We start from the raw sequence: 20,043 nt of genomic DNA on the forward strand, positions 1-20,043 counted from the left end.
AGATCAGTGAGAGGGAAATCAGTCCCAGCGCTCGGGTTAAACTGCAGCCAAAGAACGCTCGGATGGAGAGCGGAATATCATTAGTGCCCGGAGGAGCTTGGCTGGGATGGGGGGTGGGGGGAGGGGGCGGGGAGCCGAGGGGGATGAACGTGGGGCCCCATTGAAAGCAGCTCCCTCCCCTCCGGCTGCCTTCAATAGACCCCTCCGAGGTATTTAACCTTCCCAAGAGTTGAAAGCGATACAGCAAGCGGTGGCTCTGAAGGCCACTTGCCCGGCAGCCTGGGACATCCCGGGGCAGGACCGCAAAGAGCCACTTTTTTTTTTTTTTTTTTTTTTTAAAGAGGAGCGGCCGCGGTTTGATCCCCAGGAAAAATCTACCTCGGGGGCACCGGCCCTACCTGCCTTTCGTAGGGAGAGGGATGGAGGAGGGATCTCAGACCTACCTAGTTCCTGATCCCTTTGAGCATGATTTCTTAAGAAAAGTTACTAGGGTGACTTGTTTCTGGTTTGTCCCCTCCATCCCTAGATGTACCACCTCTACCCTTAACTCTAAAATTAATCTCTGATTAAGGGCCCAGAAGGGTCAATAAATCAGACAATCTAAAAAAGTAGTTTTAAAGTAGCCAGAAGCTACTTTAGAGTTCATCTAGTCTCATTTTACAGTTAGGGAAACTCAGGTTCAAAGAGAAGGGACCTGCCCAGGGTCACTCAACGAGTTGGTGGCAAAGCTGGGACAAAGGCCAAGGCCTCCTGGCAGTCCTGCTTCCATTACACCATACTGCCTTTTGTGGGTATGCCCTTTTTTTGCCACCCCATCAAATTGACTCAGTCTCTTCAGAGAAGAGAGGAGCCTGATGAGATAGGTGTGTGCATGGGTACTTTAGGTGGAGACGGGGCTGGTGTATCCCCAAGAAAACAAATCTTTTTTCTTCTTTACTCACCACAAGGGAAAGAAGGGAGCAACGTGCGTTTTCCATTTTAGAGTGGGGAAAATCAAGTCCTTCCCAGCAGTGACTGTAGTTCTTCAAGAAACAGACCTGGTTGCAGGGCTTCCTCCATCTGGAGGAGGCCAATGAGCTCTCTCATTCCATTTTTAAAGAAGTTAACCCAGCCAGTTTCATAGAACCCTGAAGGTGGGAGGGTCTAGGAACCATATTACCCCAGAATAGAGGTGACTTCATATTTAAAAACAGAGGCCCAGTTCTCTTTCCCCCTCCTCCAATCTTTTCTACTGCTAGTATATCTCCCCTGGTCCATTCTGCACCAACAGAATAAGCAACCCTACCCCCAGAACAGGGGCAGCTAGGTGACACAGTGGATAGAGCACCCAGCTTGAAGTCAGGAAGTTGTTATTCAGTCCATTTTCAGCTGTGTCCGACTTTTTGTGTCCCCGTTTGGGGTTTTCTTGGCAGATACTGGAGTGGTTTGCCATTTCCGTCTCCAGCTCATTTAACAGGTGAAGAAACTGAGGCCAACAGTGTTAAGTGACTTGTCCAGCATCACACAGCTAGGAAGATAAATCTTCCTGACTGAAAGCCCAGCACTCTATCCACTGTGACACCTAGTTGTCCCCAGGGTCAGGAAGAACCAAGTTCAAATCCAGCCTTAGATACTAGCTGTGTGACCATGGGCTAGTCACTTTAACCCTGTTGGCCTCAATTTCCTCATCTGTCAAATGAGCTGGAGAAGGAAATCACAAACTACTCCAGTATCTTTGCCATGAAAATGGGTCATGAAGATTCAGACACACTGAAAAGACAATAAAATCCCTGGGACAGCAGGGTTCAGGCTAGAAGGGATTAATCAGGGCCAGCGTGCCCTCTACTGGCCACTTGGGTTAAGTACAAAAAATCCAGACACCTCTGACAACCCCAACCTAGAACCCCTGGCCCTTTAGTCCACTCTCTCATTTTACAAATGGGGAAACTGAATCCCAGGCTGAAGTATAGTGCCAGGTCAAATGCAGTGCTGAGATTGGAATTCTTGTCACCTGATTTCCAATTTAGGGCTCTTTCCACTACATCAGTCAAGAGAGGCCAAGATCTATAAGGCTCAGGCCACAGGGCCTCCGGTACCCAGTATGGGGTTGGCATGCAGGGAAGTGGCCCGGTTCCAATCTTACTAGAGGGGGCTGGAACAGAGAGACACCCACACTACCTAGCAGGATGTGCCAAATACTAAGTGAGGGGTACTAACACTACTAGCAGCATTCCCAGGAGAGAGAATGTACTGTGGAGAGGATCTGTGCGGGTAGAGGTTCAGGAAAGTCTTCCTGGAGATGGTGAAGGAGGGGGTGGAGCTGAGTCTTAAAGAATGAAGAGCTAGAGAGGTCTGTAGCATGACATGAGCAAAGGTGTGAGCAAGGGAAGCCCAAGGCTGATTCAGGAGATGGTCACTCTCTCAAACATTCACATAAATTAAGTGGGAAGAGGAAGTCAAGTCTGAATTTATTTGCCATAGACACCCCATCCCCATGCTCTCCCACAGAAAGAGGTATGAGCCAGGCCAAGGGGTGTGAGGGAGAAATGGAGACAGAAACACAAACTAATCCTGAGGGGAGGGAGAGGCTGCAGGAGCAGGAGATGGGAAAGGCAGCTCCTGCAACGGAGCCAGCCTCTCCCTCTCTCTGCAATGATCCTGAGAAGCTTTGGAATTATCTACAAGGCCAAAGAAGACCCCACTGAAAAAGCCTTGGCCAAGGAAAGGTAAACAACTGGTGGGTGTGCGGAGGAAGGGGATGGCTGTTCGGCACAACCTAGCTCAGGGCCTGGGCAGGGCTCTGGTGGCTCTTGGAGCTAGCAACTCTTTACTATGGAGAGTGACCCCTTGTAGCTACTACCCTCCTTTGTCTATACCAAAGAAGTCACATAGTAGCTTAGATAGCAGCCATAACTCAAAGAGAAATAGAACCTTTATCCTAAATCCTCTTGGCCAAAAAAAAAAAGGGGGTGAGTAGTTCCTCTGTCCTCTGGTTGTCTTCCTGAATCCAAGGTCCTCACCTCTTGGCAAGGTACAGGGAGTGTGAGACAGCAAGAACCTCAATTAGTGAACTCCCCTCTCAACCTTCTCCCCCTGTGTGCATGCCCCTCCCCCCGCCCCAAGACATCACCCTGAGTGTGCTCAGTCAGTCTCTGCTCTCTGGGGTATGGAGACAAAATGAAGGATTGAACTCATCCTACCCTAAGCCTTCCAGCTCCCCAGACACAAGGCTTTCATGGAAAACCTCTAATGTGGGGGGTAGAGGAAGATGGCAGTAAAGTCACTTGGCAATTTCTGAGCAGAGGTGTCCACTGGCTTCCCTCCCTCCACCCCAGTCAGCATTCTGGAGGAGGGGGAATGGCCCTTACCACTGCCTACTTTGGTCTGACACCATTCCCTGTTCCCCAAGAACCCTCCAGGGGCTCAGCCCCTGACTCAGTCCAGCCCTTGGAGTGGGAGCAGGGATGGAGACAATCACAGCTTCTCTTCCCCAGCCTGGATACGGATATAAGCCTTGGAGTCCAGGGGAAGATAGCGACAGAGCCGGGTGTCCAGGTAGAAAAGGGGGTTCTTCACCAAAGCTGGGTTGAAGCCCTCTTTCCGTAATTCTGTCTTCTGGAATTTGTAGGTCCCTGGAAGGGGTGAGGAAGGGTTGTTAGATAATAAGAGAAAGGGGGACCTGGTTGCTGGGGACAGGAGAGGCCAGAACAGCCTCAGTATTAAAAAAACTGATGGAGTAAGATTAGAGAAATATTTGCCAAGGAAGAAGAAGAAAGAGGTAAGGATCACAGGATCACAGATTTGAAACTAAAAGGGACCTCAGAGGTCATCTCCTCCTCATCTTACAGATAAGGAAACTGAGGCCTTAATTTAAATGACCTGCTCAAGGCCACATGGGTAGTAAGTAGCAGAACTGGGATTTGATCTCAGCTCCTCTAACATTATAATTGAATGATTCAGTATTTGAATGCTGTGAGATCTAGAAGAAAGAGGAGATGGTAAGCGAGGCAGTTGAGGTTGGTGAGGTCTGAGGTAGAAAAGACCCAGGAAAGGTGGGGCTTATAAATGACTTATGGAGAAATCCAGGCTAGAATCCCCGGAAAGAAGAAGGAAGAGGGGGGCCCTCAGCTGTACCTGTTTTATGGAGCTCAGGCAGGAAGCGCAGGAAGATGGGGCGGGCATAGAGTGGGAGTTCCTTCTCCAGTGCTTTGGCAAATTCTGTCAGGTCACAGCTACCTTTGGGGTCCGCTATTGAAGCCATCCCTGCCCGGCCCTCAATACCTGCAGTGCAGAGATGTGTCAGAGGGATGCAGGGCACCTGGGAGGCTTGCCCACAGAGCCCATGTCATTCACCTAAATGTCCAACTGATAAACATCCTGTAAATGACCAATTCAGATGTGATATATATATGCAAAACACTTTGCTAGTCTTAAAGGGCTATATAAATGTTAGCTGTTATGAGGACGCTACTGAATGAGTTGCTTGTTGCAGAGGCCTGACACCTAGTGGCCACTCTGGGTGATACAGGTGGCTGAGCAGGCCCCTCAACTTAACAAACACAATCAACAGAAACTTAAGGGCTGGAACTGACTTCAGGGACCATCTAGGTCAACTAGCGTCATGTGAACTGGCACATGCTATTATTATTATTTTTAATCAAATATTTTGAGTCTCATTCTTAAAAAGTCCGTATTTTAAATAAATTATAATTCATCTGACTTAAGTTCAAATCTAGCCTCAGGCACTTACTTAGCTGAGTGACTTGGGACAAGTCATCTAACCTCTCAGACTCAGCTTAGTCATTTATAAAATGGGGACAATGTGAGTACCTACTGTGGTAGGGAAGGTCATTATGAGGTCAGATGAGATAACACACGTAAAAGGCTTTGCAAAATAAAGCCTGCCTGAATGCTGTTATTATTACCTAGGCGGATAGAGTGCCAGTCCTGGAGTCTGGAAGACCTATCCTTCTACTTTCAAATCTAGTCTCAGACAGTTACTAGCTGTGAGACACTGGGCAAATCACTTAACTTTGTTTGCCTCAGTTTCCTGATCTGTAAGATGAGCTGAAGAAGGGAATGGCAAACTGCTCCAGTATCTTAGCCAAGAAAACCCCGAATGCGTTTGTAAAAAGACGGACACAACTGAACAACAATTATCACCTAGAGCCAAAATATATCCCTGTACCTTTCACCCCTTTATCTTAGTTCTGCCATTCACGGCTAAATAATCTAACTGAGTTATTAACATTTGTTAAGTGTCTGCTGTATGCAGATCCCTGCTAAGCACTGAAAGAAATATAAAGTTTGGGGGCAGCTAGGTGGCGCAGTGGATAGAGCACCCCTGAAGTCAGGAGGACCTGAGTTCAAATCTGGCTTCAGACCAAACACTTGACACTTACTAGCTGTATGACCCTGGGCAAGTCACTTAATCCCAAATTGCCTAAAAACTAAAAAAGAAAAAGAAAAAAAGAAATATAAAGTTTAATAGCCACTGATCTAATGAGAACACTTGGGCTGAAAAAGTGGCATCAAAACATATCCTGGGTATACCTAGAAAAAAGATCCAAGCTGGCCATCCAAGATAAGGGAGCCTAGGCAGGTGCTACCTTCCACAGGAAGCCTTCCGTGATCCCTGTATATACTGACCTGATTACATAGGCTGATAGAGGATCATTGATTTAGAGCTGGGAGAGAGCTTAGAGGCCACTGAGTCCAAATGTTTAGCATTACTGACGAAGAAACTGAGGTCCAGAGGTGTGAGGGACTTAGGTAAGGCCACATACGTAGCAAGTACAGAGCTGGGATTAAATCCCAGGTCCTTAGACCTCTGGAGTCCTTAGACTCCAAATCCAGGTACTCATTTTGTACCACTAGGCCTCTAAGTATTGTATGTCCTCAGAAGAATGTAAATTCCTTGAGGACAGGTATGATTTTTTCATTTTGTCTTTGCCACTTGAGGGGCCTGGGGAGGTAGAAGGGGGTGGATAGAGACAGCCCTGCAGCCAAAAGACCTGGGTTCAAGTCCCACTTCTGAGACCTAGTGGCTGTGAGACCCTGAGGAATTCACTTGACTGCTCAGTGTTCTAGGCAACTTTTTAAGAGGCGGTGCTGACCTGCACTGGTAGAGGGAGTTTTCTCACCTGAGAGTTCCCTATGTGAGAGAGAGCACAGGTTTAGAGTCTAGCCCTAGCCCTATTCCCAACACCTAGCACAGTGCTATACTATATATATATATATACACACACACACACAGTATATGCTTACCCAGTATACAGTAGATGCTTAATTAATGCTTGTTGGATTTGATTCCCACAAAATATGAAAAAATTCAGAGGAAGGAGAATCCATGGAAAGATAAAAGTAAGAATTGCTCAGGATGACAAGGTGTGCACATCATTGAGATTTTGGCCCCATTGAAGTACTGTGGTATGTATGTAGTGCTCTGCCCAAAAAACCATGGCTCCCCACTTACCTGGCACCTCCACACCATACACAGCCACATCAACCATGCCTAAGAGTCGGCTCAGGGTCCCCTCCACTTCTGTAGTGGATACATTCTCTCCTTTCCACCGGAATGTGTCACCTGTTCGGTCCCGGAAATACAGGTAGCCCAATTCATCCATCACCAGCACATCACCTGATGGAAGGAGGAACAGGGCTCAGGGGAGGCCTGGAAGATGGGACTTCGGATTTCCTGCTAGAACCTACCCTGCAATACTAAGAAGCCAGAGGATGGACAGGTGAGGGGGCTATGCTCATGAAAGTCGTGAATTATGGGATTTAGAACTAGAAGAGTCTTCAGAGACCACCCAAGTCCTCATTTTCAGATAGGGAAGCTGAGGATACTGTTTAGGTCAGGGACTATAATTATTATTAATTAATGGTAATAGTAATAAATAGCAATAATATTAATCTCAAAAGGCAGCCATGGTATGTATGGTGGACATACAGCTGGCCTCCGAGTCAGGAAGACCTGGGTTCAAGTCAAGTCTGACCTCTGATGCATATTGCCTGTTTACCCAGGACAAGTCACTTAACCCCTCAGTGGCTTGGGGCAACTCACTAACAAGGCTATACACTTCAGAATAGTTGCAGATTTGCACTGGGAGAGGGAGTTTCCTTACTGGGAGTTCCCCACACCAATAAGATTATAGGTTTGGGGAAAAAAAAACCCAAATGACATTTATGCAGCCAGCACCTTAAGGTCTACAGAGTGCTTTGCTAACAATAGCCTTATGAGATAGGCAGTAACTTTTCATAGGGAGTATTAATATCCTCATTTTATAGATCTTCATTTGAGGGGGGTAATGGACCGAGGCTTTTCCTGTGTCCAGTACCCCAGGAGGCAGAGAATTAGGAATCAGGAAGACCTGGTTCTAAGAACTACCTCTGACTAATGTTAGCTTTGTGATCCCAGGAATTTCCCTTACCTTCTCAGTGCCTGAGGCAAACCTCTAACTGTAAATTACAGAGAGCTGCTGATTTCTCTAACACTTCACCCATGAAGAAGCACAGGTTCGGATTACCCAATTCCTCCTCACCCCCAAAACACACACACAATTATAGCCAGTTCTAAAACCCAGGTCCTCAATACGACTTTGGAAGGGAGGAAATTCATAAAAGGAAGGAAGGAAGGGATGGTCCTGGGAATATGGAGGAAGGGTCTCAAGGGGAAGGCAAGCATGGCGTCAATCCTTTCACTTTCTCTCCCATCCCCAATGATTCAAAAAGAAACTAAAGGAGAAGAAGGGGAGAAGGACAGTAGCATGGCCCAGGGATAATGGAAAGGGGTCCCGACCACTGAGGTAGGCCATGTCTCCCTTCTTGAAGACATCATAGGCAATCTTCTTATCATTGGCGCCAGGATTGATGTATCCATCAAAGCGTCGAAGCGGGTCATGCTGCACGATTCGGCCAACGAGCTGGCCCGGCTCCCCTGGAAATCAAAGCTTAGCTGGGATGCTTTCTCCCACCTGGTGACCTTTCCCCATCTTCTGTTTCTGCTCAAAAACTTTATCTGTCCCCACAAGGCCACCCAGACAACATCCAAACCCCTGCTTAATCCAGCATCTGAGGCTCTTTCCCACTGACTCATCCATCAGCCTGCCTCCTCAGCTTCGTCACCTACTGATCTCTTCTCTATGAGCCCTCAGCTCTAGCCAGGCCACGTCCTCGGCATTCCTCAAGTTTGGCTTCCTCACCCCACCTAGAAGACCTCCTGGTCTGATTGTTCATGACCCCTTTTGGGATTTTCTTGGCAAAGATACTAGAGTGGTTGCATTTCCTTCTCTAGCTCATTTTACAGATGAGGAAACTGAAGCAAATAGGGTTAAGTGTTAAGTGACTTGCCCAGGGTCACACAGCAAGTAAGTGTCTGAGGCCACATTTGAACTCAGGAAGATGAGTCTTCCTGACTCCAGGCCCGGCACGCTATCCACTGTGCCACCTAGCTGTTCATCTCTATCTATACTATATAATTATATTGATATCTATCTCGAGCTGTACTATATCTATTTAGATAGAAACATAGAGAGTGGTGGATGGATGGGTAGGAAGATAAGGAGATAGATATGGATGAATGGTTAGATAGAGATGAATGGTTGGTAGGGGCAGCTAAGTGATGCAGTAGATAGAGCACCGGCCCTGGAGTCAGTAGGATCTGAGTTCAAATATGGCCTCAGACACATGATACTCATTAGCTGTATGACCCTGGGCAAGTCACTTAACCCCGATTGCCTCGGAAAAAAATAAAAGAGAGAGATGAATAGTTGGATGGCTGGGTAGACTGAGAGAGAGGTATAGATGTATGGTGGAATAGACAGGGGGATCGATAAATATGAATACAGAGGGATCAACAGATATGGATGGAGAGAGAAAGATGGATGGACAGTTGGATAGAGATCAATGGATAGATAGATATGGCTGGAGAGAGAAAAAGAAAGAAAGAGAAAGAGAGAGGGTAGTGTGGTATAATAGATACAGAGCTAGCCTTGCAAGTCAGGAAGATATGGGTCCACAATCTGCCTGTTCACATCCTAGCTGGTCAGGGATAAATCACGTAACCTCTTAGTGACTTAAGAAATTTTCTAAGAGTATAAGTTACAGAGTAGTTGTCAAGCTGCATTGGAAGGAGTCATTTCCACACCAGGATTTCCCTATACCAATGAAATCACGTCTGGACAAAATTTGTGTGTGTGTGTGTGTGTGTGTGTGTAGGAATCTTCCATCTCCCCCTTCCTCTGTAAGTGCAGGGGCTATCCCTTTTATATCCCATAGAGCATAAGTGTTAAACTCAAGGCAAACCAAGTTAAAATGTAATTGGGAAATGTTTAACGAAACAAATAAAAACATAATAAAGCATGGATAATATTAATCTGTGGTTTTCCATGCACCTGCAGGAATCTTATTCTATTTGACCTTGACGCCACTGGCCTAGAGAATTTACAGTTTGTGGTAGTGTTCAGTCTAACATCATTTAGACCTGGAAGGCACCTCAATAACCATCCAATCCAACCCCGAAGGCAGGCACCTGAGGCCCTGGGAGAAGGCAGGAATCCAGGACTGGCTAACTCGAGATCTAGCACGGCACGCTTGCTGAGGTCCCACTGGAATGGTTTCCTGCCCCAGGCCCTCACTAGCCAATCCCTCTGTCTACAGGGTAATTTCCTTCAGGTTTCCCACCCCCACTCCCACCTCCACTCCCACTACCATCCATCTTTCAGGACAGACCTGGACCACAGGGAAGGCAGATGCCATTGTTATCCCTGATCAACTCCATGGTGTCCTCGTTCACCTGCACGAGCCGGATGGGATAGACAAAAGATATGATGCGGCTGTTGAAGCCACAGGCCCCCACCTGTGAAGGCCAGGAAATAAGAACCCTGATTTAGAGATGCCAACCATTCCCCCGTGACTCCTTCCCTCATCTTATCCCCCAGGTGGGTCCCAGGATTCTCTGGTGGACTTCTCTATTCTGAGAAGTGTAGATGCTTCTCCTTGGGACTGATACTCTATTTTGCGCCACCCCATTTGATGGGCCCCCAACTATGTGATGACCACTCCCCTCCAGGCCCTTTGCCCAATCTTCCATCTTTCCCAGTATCTGACCAAGTGTGTACCCAAATCCTCTCCCTAAGAGTCTCTGACCTGGCTATCAAAGTTGCCCACGCTGCAGTTGCATTCAGTGGCCCCATAGAACTCGGCCACCTGAGGGATGTGGAAACGATTGATGAATTCGGTCCAGATAGACTGCCGAAGCCCATTGCCTAGGGCCATGCGCACTGAGTGCTGGGTCTCCACTTCTCTTGGAGGTTGGTTCAGAAGGTAGCGACAGAGCTCTCCAATATACTGGACAATCTGGGGGCAGGGATAGGGAGGAGGTGAGACAGGTTGAAGCATCAGTCCTGGGACCATTCCCCTTGCTCCCTGAGGCCCTTCTTCCCCTCTACCCTATGGCCACTGACTCAAAGAATGTCAGAACTGGAAGAGTCCACCTAATTCAAATTCCTGTTTTTACACAATAGGAAACCGAGACCCAGGGAGGGGAAGCCACCCTTGTCAGACCACACAAATAAGCTGGTGGCAGAGTTGGGACTAGATTCCAATGCTCCTAATACTATATTTCTTTCTTTTCAGTTACATATAGCTTTTTTTTTAATGCATATAAAATTTAACAATAATATTAAAATTTTCTTTTGTGACTTTTTTTGAACTTTTCTTCTCTTATTTTAAAAATGTTTTATTAATGTTCTTTTCTTCTTTTTTTTTTTAAGCATCTCTATCACTGCCCACTAACTCACCTCTCCACCCAGTCATGCTCCAGATAAATCCTCCCTTGTACACAAACAAGGATGGCTCGACAAAACTAATAAACAGCCAGAGTTCCTTCCAAACCATCATGCTACCTCCCCACACCATGATTACTGAATCCTCTTCCCAGAGGTGCTCCAGAGACTTCATCCTCTTTTTTCAAAGTCTTGTCTTCCCCACTGGACTGTTAGTTTCTTCAAGGGTCAATTCTCTAACTCCCAGACACTTCCTAGTATGGGTGCCAGCATAGGAAAGCTCCTTAATAAATATATGGAGGTGGAATGATTTCCTCATCTGAAAAATGAGTAGGCTAAGTCCTACCTACTCTACCCTCACAGAACATTATAGGGATCAAATGGGGCAATTAGATGAAAAGTACTTTGAAAAGAGCTGTCACCAGAGGAACACAAAGGGCCTTTCCGGACTAGTGGTTATTTTTGGGTCCAGCTCCTAACACCCACGGCTGACAGTTCCTCTCTCTCTGTCTCTCTCTATCTCTTTCTCTCGGTTCTCTGTCTCTCTCCACCCCACCCTTTCTCTCCCTACCCCCCCAAGTCTTCTATTCCCACCCTCCACCCTTTCCCCACCAAGGTCTCCTGCTGCTGTGCTCACCGTACAGTTATACTTGATGCAGTCATCCCAGAATCGAGAGGCAGAGAATTTCTTTCGGATCACCACAGTCATCCCGTGTAGCAGACACTGTCCAACCCCCACAATGTTACCTGGTAGGTGCAGGGGGAGCCCAGGGTGAATGGGGGGGTGGGGGGGGAGTAAAAGAAAGCTACCCAAAGGCTCCAGAAAAGTCCCCTTCTCTCCCAGGCTCAGAAGACAGAGGACCAGCCCCAGGCAAGGGAGATTCCATCCATCCACCCCTACTCCCACTCCTTTCATGAGAGCCAAAAGATGAGAGAGCAAAAGGACCTGCCCTAAGTGGGTCCCTAGGAGTCTAAGGTTACCTGCTGAGTGGTAAAGGGGGAGGCAGTCATATACAATGTCGCTAGAACGCATTCGGAAGCCATAGTAGACCAGGGCAGCCATCCGGTAATACCTGGGACAAGCCAGGGCCAGTAGAGGGAGAGATTGGACACCTGGCAGAACCTGGGTTCCCTTCCTGCCTTCCCTGGGCACCACCCTAACCTCCTCACCTGCTGTGCACCACGATGGCGGCTTTGGGCATTCCCGTGGTACCGGATGTGTAGATGTAGAAAAGCTTGTCTGGGGGAAGCAGAACACAAACGGTTGGCCCGAGTTAGGTGAACGTGAGAGAACTGGGCTGGGGAGGGGGAGCACAGCTGCTGTCCTAAGTGGATACAGGGGATGAGAGCCAAGCCAGGAAGGCAGAGGAGAGAAGTGAAATGGACTCTTCCTCTATACCTATTCGAATCCTACTGGCCCTTGAAGACCCAGAGTCCACCTAACTCCATGGAGTCTTCGTCCCTGACCACCAGAGCTCAAAGTAACCTCTTCTCTGAACTCCAGCTCCATTTAGTGCCTATGCCCCTCACTCGGCAATAATCATGTGTAGGCTTTTGCTGCCAGACATATATATGTCTTCTCTCTTCAGGTGATTGCCCAAAGGACAGGGGACATTTCTTAAACTTTTTTTCCTGAAGCTTTGTGTATACCTAGCACCTTCACAGGTACCATGAGGGGAATCATGGGAACCTACAGTCCCTGCCTTCAAGTAGTTTATAATGTGGTTGAGGAGACAAGACAGAGGCACGTGAAAAGTTACATTATTCAAGAGATTTTACAAGGCAGAATGGGGTAAGTGCCCAGTGAGGGGTTAAGCCAGTATGTACTGAATGATTTGAGAGAAAGGAGTGATCAGGGCAGGTTTCACAGAGGAGAGGGTCAGAGAGGTACATTAGAAAGAGCCTGGACCAATTCCAGAGGACTTATAATAAAACATGTTACCTATCTCCTGATAGAGAGGTGAAAGCTCAGAGTGCAGATCAGGGTCTATTCTTCTTTTCTTTTGGACATAACCAATGTGGTTGTGTCCAAATCCAATTATGGCCAAATTCCAATGTGGGAGTTTGTTTTGCTTAACTACACATATTTGTAATGGGTTTTTTTCTTGTTTTTTTTTTTTTTCAATGGGATTGAGGGGAGAGGAGCAAGGTGATGGGAAAAGAAATCAGATGAAAATAAAATAAAGTTGGAAGGGCAGAAAGAAAAGAGGGAAGGAAAGCAAGAAAGAAAGAAAGAGAAGGAAGAAGAAAGGAAGGAAGGATAGAAGAAGGAAGGAAGAGAAAAGAAGAAAGGTGAAAGGAAGAAGAAAAGAAGAAAGAAAGAGAAAGGAAGGAAAGGGAAAGAGAAGGAAAAAAAGAAAGGAAGGAGAAAAAGAAAAAAGAGGGGGAGGGAGAAAGGAAGGAAGAAGAAAGGAAGGAAAGAGAGAAAGGAAGGAAGAAGAAAGGAAAGAAAGAGAAAGAGGAAGGTAAAAGAAAGGAAGGAGAAAAAGAAAGAGAGGGGAAGGGAGAAAGGAAGGAAAGAGAAAGAGAGGAAAGAAGAAAAAGATAGAGGGGGAGGGAGAGAGGAAAGAATGAAGAAAGAGAAAGGAAGGAAGAAAAAGAAAAGAAAGAAGGAAAGAAAGAAAGAGAAAGCAAGCTTGGACTCAAGAATCAGCCAGGCACACAATAAGGACCTGTTCAATAAATTAACGAATGGTGAGCCAACAGAGAGGTAGCCCTGAGCCAAGCTTTCTCCCTTGTCCAATGGCAGGGATCATACCAGTGAAGCCTTTGTCTGGTTGATTGGGCAGGCTCTTGGGGGATTCCTCCAGAAGGGGTTCCAGGTGTTCAGCTCCTGCTGGCACAGAGCTGGGGTCCCAGTCTCCTGAGCAGAGGAGACTCAAGGAGGAGTCCAGAGTGCTGTGGATTTCACAGACAGCTAGGAGGAAAGAGGTGATAGGAAGCAGTTAGCATTTTGGGAAGCTCCCTTGCAGAAGGCCCAGGGATGGGCGGGGCCCACGTCACTCCCTCAAGAGCAAGCCTGCTACTCTCAGGGACCTATGATCTTTGACCTCTGCATGCTGGGCACAGTACCAGAAGGAATACTATGGGGCCAGGGCTTCTAGCACCTGGAGGTATGGGTGAGCTTCTCTAGGACATTTCTAGGGTGGGGTAGAAGTTTTTTGGTAGGGAAATGGTGGAGGTGAGGGGTAATAGAGGTATGGAAACCAGGGATCAGCAATGAACAGCTCCTTCCCACATCTGGAAAAACAGAAGCAATTCCTCTAGGTCAATGCTTGAATGCAACCTGGTATAAACTAATTTTGGCTTTCTCAGTTCTATTCCCACCCTCCTCATTCCCTCAGACTCTCTCCTTTCTACTCAAAGAGCATTCAATCAGGAAACCAAAGCCCTGAGTTCTAATTCACTTTCTACATAAAAAGAGATGTGTGACTTGGGCAAACAAACAACTGGTGATTTCTTGTCCTCAATTTTCTTTTCTATAAAATTAAGGATTTGCTTTACAGATCTTCAAGTCCCTTCTAACTCTGCCCTTCTGTGTTCTAACATCTCTCCTTCCTATACTCCCATCCTCCTATCTCTATTCTTGGGCCCCAGACATGGCTCCTAATACTCACCAGAAGACAGCTCGCTGCCAAAGATGAGGATGCGGGCCTGAGAGGTAGTCAGGCAGTGGCGAAGGGCATCCCGCCGCAGATTAGTGTTGATGAGGGCTGCCTCCACCCCCAGCTTGGCCATGCCCAGCCAGAGCCCCACGAACTCATTTCGGTTCTCCATGAAGAGAGCCACCACATCACCAGAAGCCAGGCCCCGTCCTTGCAACAGGTTGCCAACTGCACTGGAGTAGGTGTCCAGCTGGTGGAAAGTCCAGTGGGTATTCGTGCCTTCGAATATCAGGGCTGTCTTGTCTGGGTGGCGCTTCAGGATGGAAGCAAAGATTGTAGGTACTGTCTGGCGCTCCCAGAGGTATTTCCTCACCTTCCGCTTTACCTTCAACAGGACAATCCCCGCACTGCCAAGGGAAAGGAGGAGGTCCCTTCAGGAATGTGTCCTACACCCACATCAATTTCATGCCACTTGTTTTAAGTATATAATTCTATACTTTCATTTTCAAAACAGTTCTGCTTGTCATGATTACTAGTCGAACTTCCCTTGAGTGAATGCGAAATATTACAATGGCCCTTTAAGACATCATTATTACTATTATTAATTAATACTAACTCCACCTTCCATTAACCTCCCTTTCTTCCTCCCAATTAAAAACATAAAAAGGGGTGGGTGGAGTGAGTGGAGAGTTGTACACAATTAAAATTAATCTACACTGTGGCCCCGTCTAAAAATGTATGCTCCCTTTTCCATCTTGTGCCCATCCCTTCTGTCTGAAGAAGGGCAACACCTCTATAGTATTTTCCAGGACTTCTAGAGACTTCTGGAGACAAGTTGTTCAATTGTATTCAATAGTTTCAAAGTTGTTTCTCTTTACATTGTTGTCGTACCACTCAAAATTCTTCTGATTCTGCTTATTTCACTTTGCATCAGTTCATACTACCCAGGATTCTATGAAATCATCTCTCATCATTTCCTTTCTAGATTTCTCTGAACTCATGTGTTTGTATTCCAAACTTCCTACTTGGCTCTGGTCTTTCCATCAAAAATTCTTCAAAATCTTCTATTGCGTTAAATGTCCATTTTTTCCCACATAGGATTATGCCAGGATTTGCAGGGTGGCTTATTCTTGGTTGTAAGCCCATCTCTTTTGCCTTTCTAATACCCTCTGGGTATTAGCATCCTGGTCTCAGGACTCACTAGCCTGATCCCATGCCAAAGCAATCACATGCCTGCTTGAGGACAGTGCCAAACCTACATAAGGTAGGTGCTCTATTTAGGGGGCAAAGTTTCTTTCTAATGCTTTCATGCTCCTATATAGAAGAGAGGCCCTCTTGGAGTTGGGTTTCTTAGTATCTATTTCAAGGAGAACTCAGTCTGGCACCTCTTTCCATCTGGTATTATGTGCTTAGAAAATACGTCCCTTGAGGACAGGGACTGTCTCACTTTTGTACTTGTAGTCCCAGGACTTAGCAAAGTTCCAGGGAACAAAGTAGGTGCATAATAAGTGTTTGTTGATTGATGGTAGGTACATAATAAATGCTTATTGATTGATTGATTGATTTCTTTCTTTTCTTTTTTTTTTTTTTTTTTGAGGCAATCAGGGTTAAGTGATTTGCCGAGGGTCACATAGCTAGTAAGTGTCTGAGGGCAAATTTCAACGCAGGTCCTCTTGACTCGAGAGCCAGTGCTCTATCCACTGTGCCACCTAACTGCCCCACTTGATTGATTTCTTTCCCCAGCCTTCTCACAGCCATTTCCTGATTGGGCCAGCACAGACCTGATGTTACTCTGCCAATCTTACAGTAAACCACACATTCCTACAGTACTACTCTTGGCATGAACCAGTCCTGCTGTGCCACAATCCAGCCTGGCCTCCATGGCAGCCTTTACCCTTTTAGATTATGTCTGCCTAACACCAGCCCAAACTCTTAGCACTGGTGTCAAGCTGGTTCTAGTCTGTCCCTGCTACTACCAGCTGTCTCCAGCCTAGACAAAGCCTCCCACAGGCAGATATATAGCCATGATATCCTCCTGGAGGACGACTATAGAAAGGAAGGAAATGCTGTTTTCAAGGCTGGTTGTCGATCCCCCACCACCACCACCCAGGGCAACCCCAGCAATTACCCATCCCCTGATCCCCAGAGCAACCAGGACTGAGGGCTCAGAAATCTGAAGTCAAGGAGATTGCCTGGGCAGGGTATTTTGATCTTTGGGCTTCCAATACCAAAAGGGACATGGGAAAGCAGGGAGGAGTGGAGAACAACTTTTTTATATTGTGGGGAAAGGTAAGCTTATTGTCCTGGGAGGCAAGGGGGAAGTCTCTAGAGGAGACTGTTACCATAGGAACCCAGAGGTAGAACCATAGGTGTTGGGTCAAAAGAGCAGGTACTCACAAGATATCACGCCCAAGAGTCTTCCAAATGATCCTGATGAACCTCCAGCCCCCAAAGGCAAGGTAGAAACAGAGCACAGAGAGGCCCACCTGTGTCCATGGCAGCTGCAGCACCAGCCTGGAGAGCACAGCTACCCCCACCAGGGATACCTTGGACAGCATCCTGGCCTGTAGGGCATCAGAGCTGGTCACAGGCTGAAGGCTTGGGAGCCTGGCTTCTTCTCTCCCCCTCTTCCACCTCTTTGGTTGGGTACCCTGGTCTCCTCAGAGTAAGGCAGTTCTATCTTCCCCAAGAATCCTTCTCCCCAGGAGTGCAGGCCACTGGGCAGAATGTCCAGTGACTCAGACTACTGCTCTTCCCTCGCTTTCTCTCTCTTCCACTTTGAGTAAATGCCTTTTAGGTAAGCCCCAATATTTTCTGATGTAATTTAGGGGTGGGGGTTGAGGAACAAGAATCATTTCAGGCATGGGATGCAGGAAGGAAGAGGCAGGGCTAGGAGGGAAGTTTCTAGGGTTTAGCTCTATTTTGTGATGGGGTGGGGGAGCAAGATGGCAAAGAAAAAGGAACCAGGTTATGAATCAGGGGCTGGGGTTCTAGCACCCAACCTGCCATTAATGAGTTGCGTGACCTTGACAACCTTAATTAGAGTATTTGGGCCTCCATTCACTCTTCTGTGAAGTGGAGGGAGTAAGGTGGGACTAGATAATCTTTGAGGTCCCTGCTAGCAGTTTATTGGTGTGGGGAGAGGGGTTAGGGGAGGTAGCTCAAATGGGGAGCTTTTTCATGCCTTTTCATCCTTTTCAGACCAGAGGCTATCTCCTTGAATAAGAAAGGAAGGCCCAGATGGAACCAGGATTGCAATAAAGGAAAGTTCAGAAAGGAATCTGAGTCTCAGACTCCACCTTCTGCCCATCAAGAGCTCCTTCTTAAGCAACATCAGATAACTGGGTGCCTCCTAGTTCCACTGTCCCACACACAGTAAAGTCACAAGGGGATGTGCTCCTCCTTCCAGCTTCTGGCCCTTACCGGGACATGGGGAGGTCAAAAGCTCAGTCTCCGAGCCCTGTGGCTTGGGCAGCTTCCTGGAAAGGGGGGAGTCCAGGCAAGGAAGCAAGGTGGGTGGGATGTGAGGTGTCTCCAAAGGGCACAGTGCCCTAGATTGACCACTAGAGGGCAGAGAGAAGCAGTTAGGACTAGAGTCCTGTGGGGACACTGAGGAAGTGACATAAAGATCCAGGCCTGTCAGAGTGGTTTCTGATAGCAGATCTGAAGCCTGAAGGGGTGGACCAGACAGTGGGAAAAACCCACCCAATTCTATATTAGCTCAATAAGTCTTCATGGCCAGAATTACTCTGGAAAGAGACCTTTGGGACTGGGTGTTCCTACCATGTTGATCTCAGAGGCAGGATCATATTCTCTGGCTGGTCATCCACAGTTAGGACTCCTGGTTTCCAATCTTGCCCTGTCATAGACTTGCTGGGAAAGGTTATGGTGGCAAAAGGGGCACTGTTTCCCTGTGCCCCCTCCCCAAAAGAGTCATCTCTACCCTAGGAAATATTGATGGGCAGATATGCATGGCGAGGTGAGGTCCTCAAAACTAGGTACCAAACCATTCCAGGTCTTGGCAGGGCTGTAGACTGTGTTAATGGACAAAGATACTTAAGAGGTCCTTAAAGACTGTCCTCCAAATACTACCACCTGTCCCTAAAATGTTGCTTCTTCAGAAAAACTGCCCTCAGCCCAGTCGGGGTGGGGTGGGATGAAAGCTTCTTGGGTCTGATTATCTGTTCCCTTCCCCATCAGGAAGCAAGAACAGCCCTGGGGTAAGGGAATAGGGGTTCTGGGGAAGGGCTGGTCATCCCTGTCCCAGGTCCTGGCAGGGCCTGTGGTGGGGTGGGGCGAGCAGCCCTTACTCCCAGGTCTAGGGGCCTGGAAGGAGGAAGCTAGAAACCTGGGCTACGCAATTCAGCAGATCGAGGAGGCTGAAAAGCACTCAGACAGACAGACAGACAGACAGACAGACTGCGAAGTTAAAGGATCCCCCGGCTCTGCAAATGGCCCCGCCCTACACCCACCCTTCCTCCTTGGCTCAGGCCGATGGCCAACACCCATCCCGGGGCCCTGGTCGGCTCACCCCCAACCCCGGCATCCCTGGAGAACGGAGGAGGCCTAGGGGCCATCCGAGGGGCGACGGTCCCCCGGGCCGCAGGGCAGTCAGCGCGGCTCCATGAGAGGAGCTCAGGTTTGCTGCGCACAGGTGGAGCCGGACGCCACCCAACACCTCCGGTCCTCCCCTCCAGGTCACTCGCAGCGGGCACCAAACTCACCCCCGGTTTCGTCCCCGCCCAGCTGCGCCCCGGTGCCCCAGCGCGACCTCCCGCGCGTTCCAGAGGTGGCCCAGCCGCAGGCGGGGAGCTGGCGCGGATCTCGGGAGCGGGGAGCCAGGCTGAGCCCCGAGCTTGAGCTAGGCTTTGGGCTGCGGCTCGCGGACTTTGCCGGGCTCCTCCCGCTTGTCCTCCTCCTCTTTTTCCCCCCTCCTCCGCCCCCACCTGCACCGCCCACCTCCAGTATACAAACCGGCTCCGCCGGGCTTGGCCGCACCTCCTGCTCCTCCTCCTCCCCCCGCTCCCCGCGGCTGCAGCCGCCGCAGCAACGCGGATAGCCCTGCAAAGCAGACGGGGAAACTGACTCGCACCTCGCCATGCGCAAGGGCGCGAGCAGCCCTAGAGCTCGCGCGCTCCGGTCTAGATGCTGCGGTGCACGCTGGGAGTTGTAGTCCTCTCCCCACAGTCCTCTCCTCCCTTCCCCTTACTTCCCGGCGTTGGGCTCAGACGGGACGAATTCCTTTGAGCAACCCAGGACCCAATTCCCTGGGATCTCGGGGTGGCCACTTTGATGCTGCCCACCACCCGGGGCGGAGAGGAAGAAGCACCATGCTTCCTCTTCCCCTCCTCCCAAATTTGATCCGCATGGTTAGCTCTCCTGGGAGAGTCCAAAGTCGGGACTTAAGCCCGCGATATACGGGATAAAGTTTTGCAAACTTTGGAAGCGGGTGCTGGGGGCATTCCCAGCTGGGCTCAGCACCCCCAGACACTGACAAAAATAACAAGGAGCTTGAAGAGAGGGGAAGTGAAAAGGTTGGTCAGGATGTAGGGTGAAAAAGTGCGTACTCTCAACGGGCAGGCTCTGTGGCGCAATGGATAGCGCATTGGACTTCTAGCTCTGTGACTTGTGAGGTCATTCAAAGGTTGTGGGTTCGAGTCCCACCAGAGTCG

The 20,043-nt window shown here is 48.4% G+C and overlaps 1 protein-coding gene and 1 non-coding gene across 7 annotated transcripts; one reads left to right on the top strand and one right to left on the bottom strand.

Moving 5' to 3' along the window:
* Positions 1–2,417: 2,417 nt before the first annotated feature.
* SLC27A4 (solute carrier family 27 member 4) lies at positions 2,418–19,426 on the bottom strand. 6 transcript variants are annotated; one of them, XM_027869581.1, is made up of 14 exons: positions 19,346–19,426; positions 17,795–17,934; positions 16,769–16,935; positions 14,384–14,778; positions 13,525–13,683; positions 11,937–12,006; positions 11,748–11,839; positions 11,404–11,513; positions 10,129–10,338; positions 9,712–9,838; positions 7,781–7,918; positions 6,455–6,619; positions 4,114–4,260; positions 2,418–3,611 (listed from the first exon to the last, which is right to left on the bottom strand). In XM_027869581.1, the coding sequence occupies exons 3-14, from the start codon at positions 16,927–16,929 to the stop codon at positions 3,454–3,456; spliced, it is 1,932 nt and encodes a 643-aa protein (XP_027725382.1). In that variant the 5' UTR covers positions 16,930–16,935; positions 17,795–17,934; positions 19,346–19,426; the 3' UTR covers positions 2,418–3,453. The 6 variants fall into 6 exon arrangements, with proteins under 6 accessions (XP_027725382.1, XP_027725385.1, XP_027725383.1 ...); XM_027869584.1 differs by lacking the exon at positions 19,346–19,426 and adding an exon at positions 19,096–19,140; XM_027869582.1 differs by lacking the exon at positions 19,346–19,426 and adding an exon at positions 18,155–18,772.
* Positions 19,427–19,950: 524 nt separating this feature from the next.
* Positions 19,951–20,043, top strand: TRNAR-UCU. Its single transcript has 2 exons — positions 19,951–19,987; positions 20,008–20,043. It is a non-coding gene; the product is annotated as a tRNA-Arg (tRNA).

The sequence above is a fragment of the Vombatus ursinus genome, unplaced genomic scaffold (assembly GCF_900497805.2).
Source record: "Vombatus ursinus unplaced genomic scaffold, bare-nosed wombat genome assembly UNPS02014793.1, whole genome shotgun sequence".
In the NCBI taxonomy this organism is placed as follows: Eukaryota; Metazoa; Chordata; class Mammalia; order Diprotodontia; family Vombatidae; genus Vombatus; species Vombatus ursinus.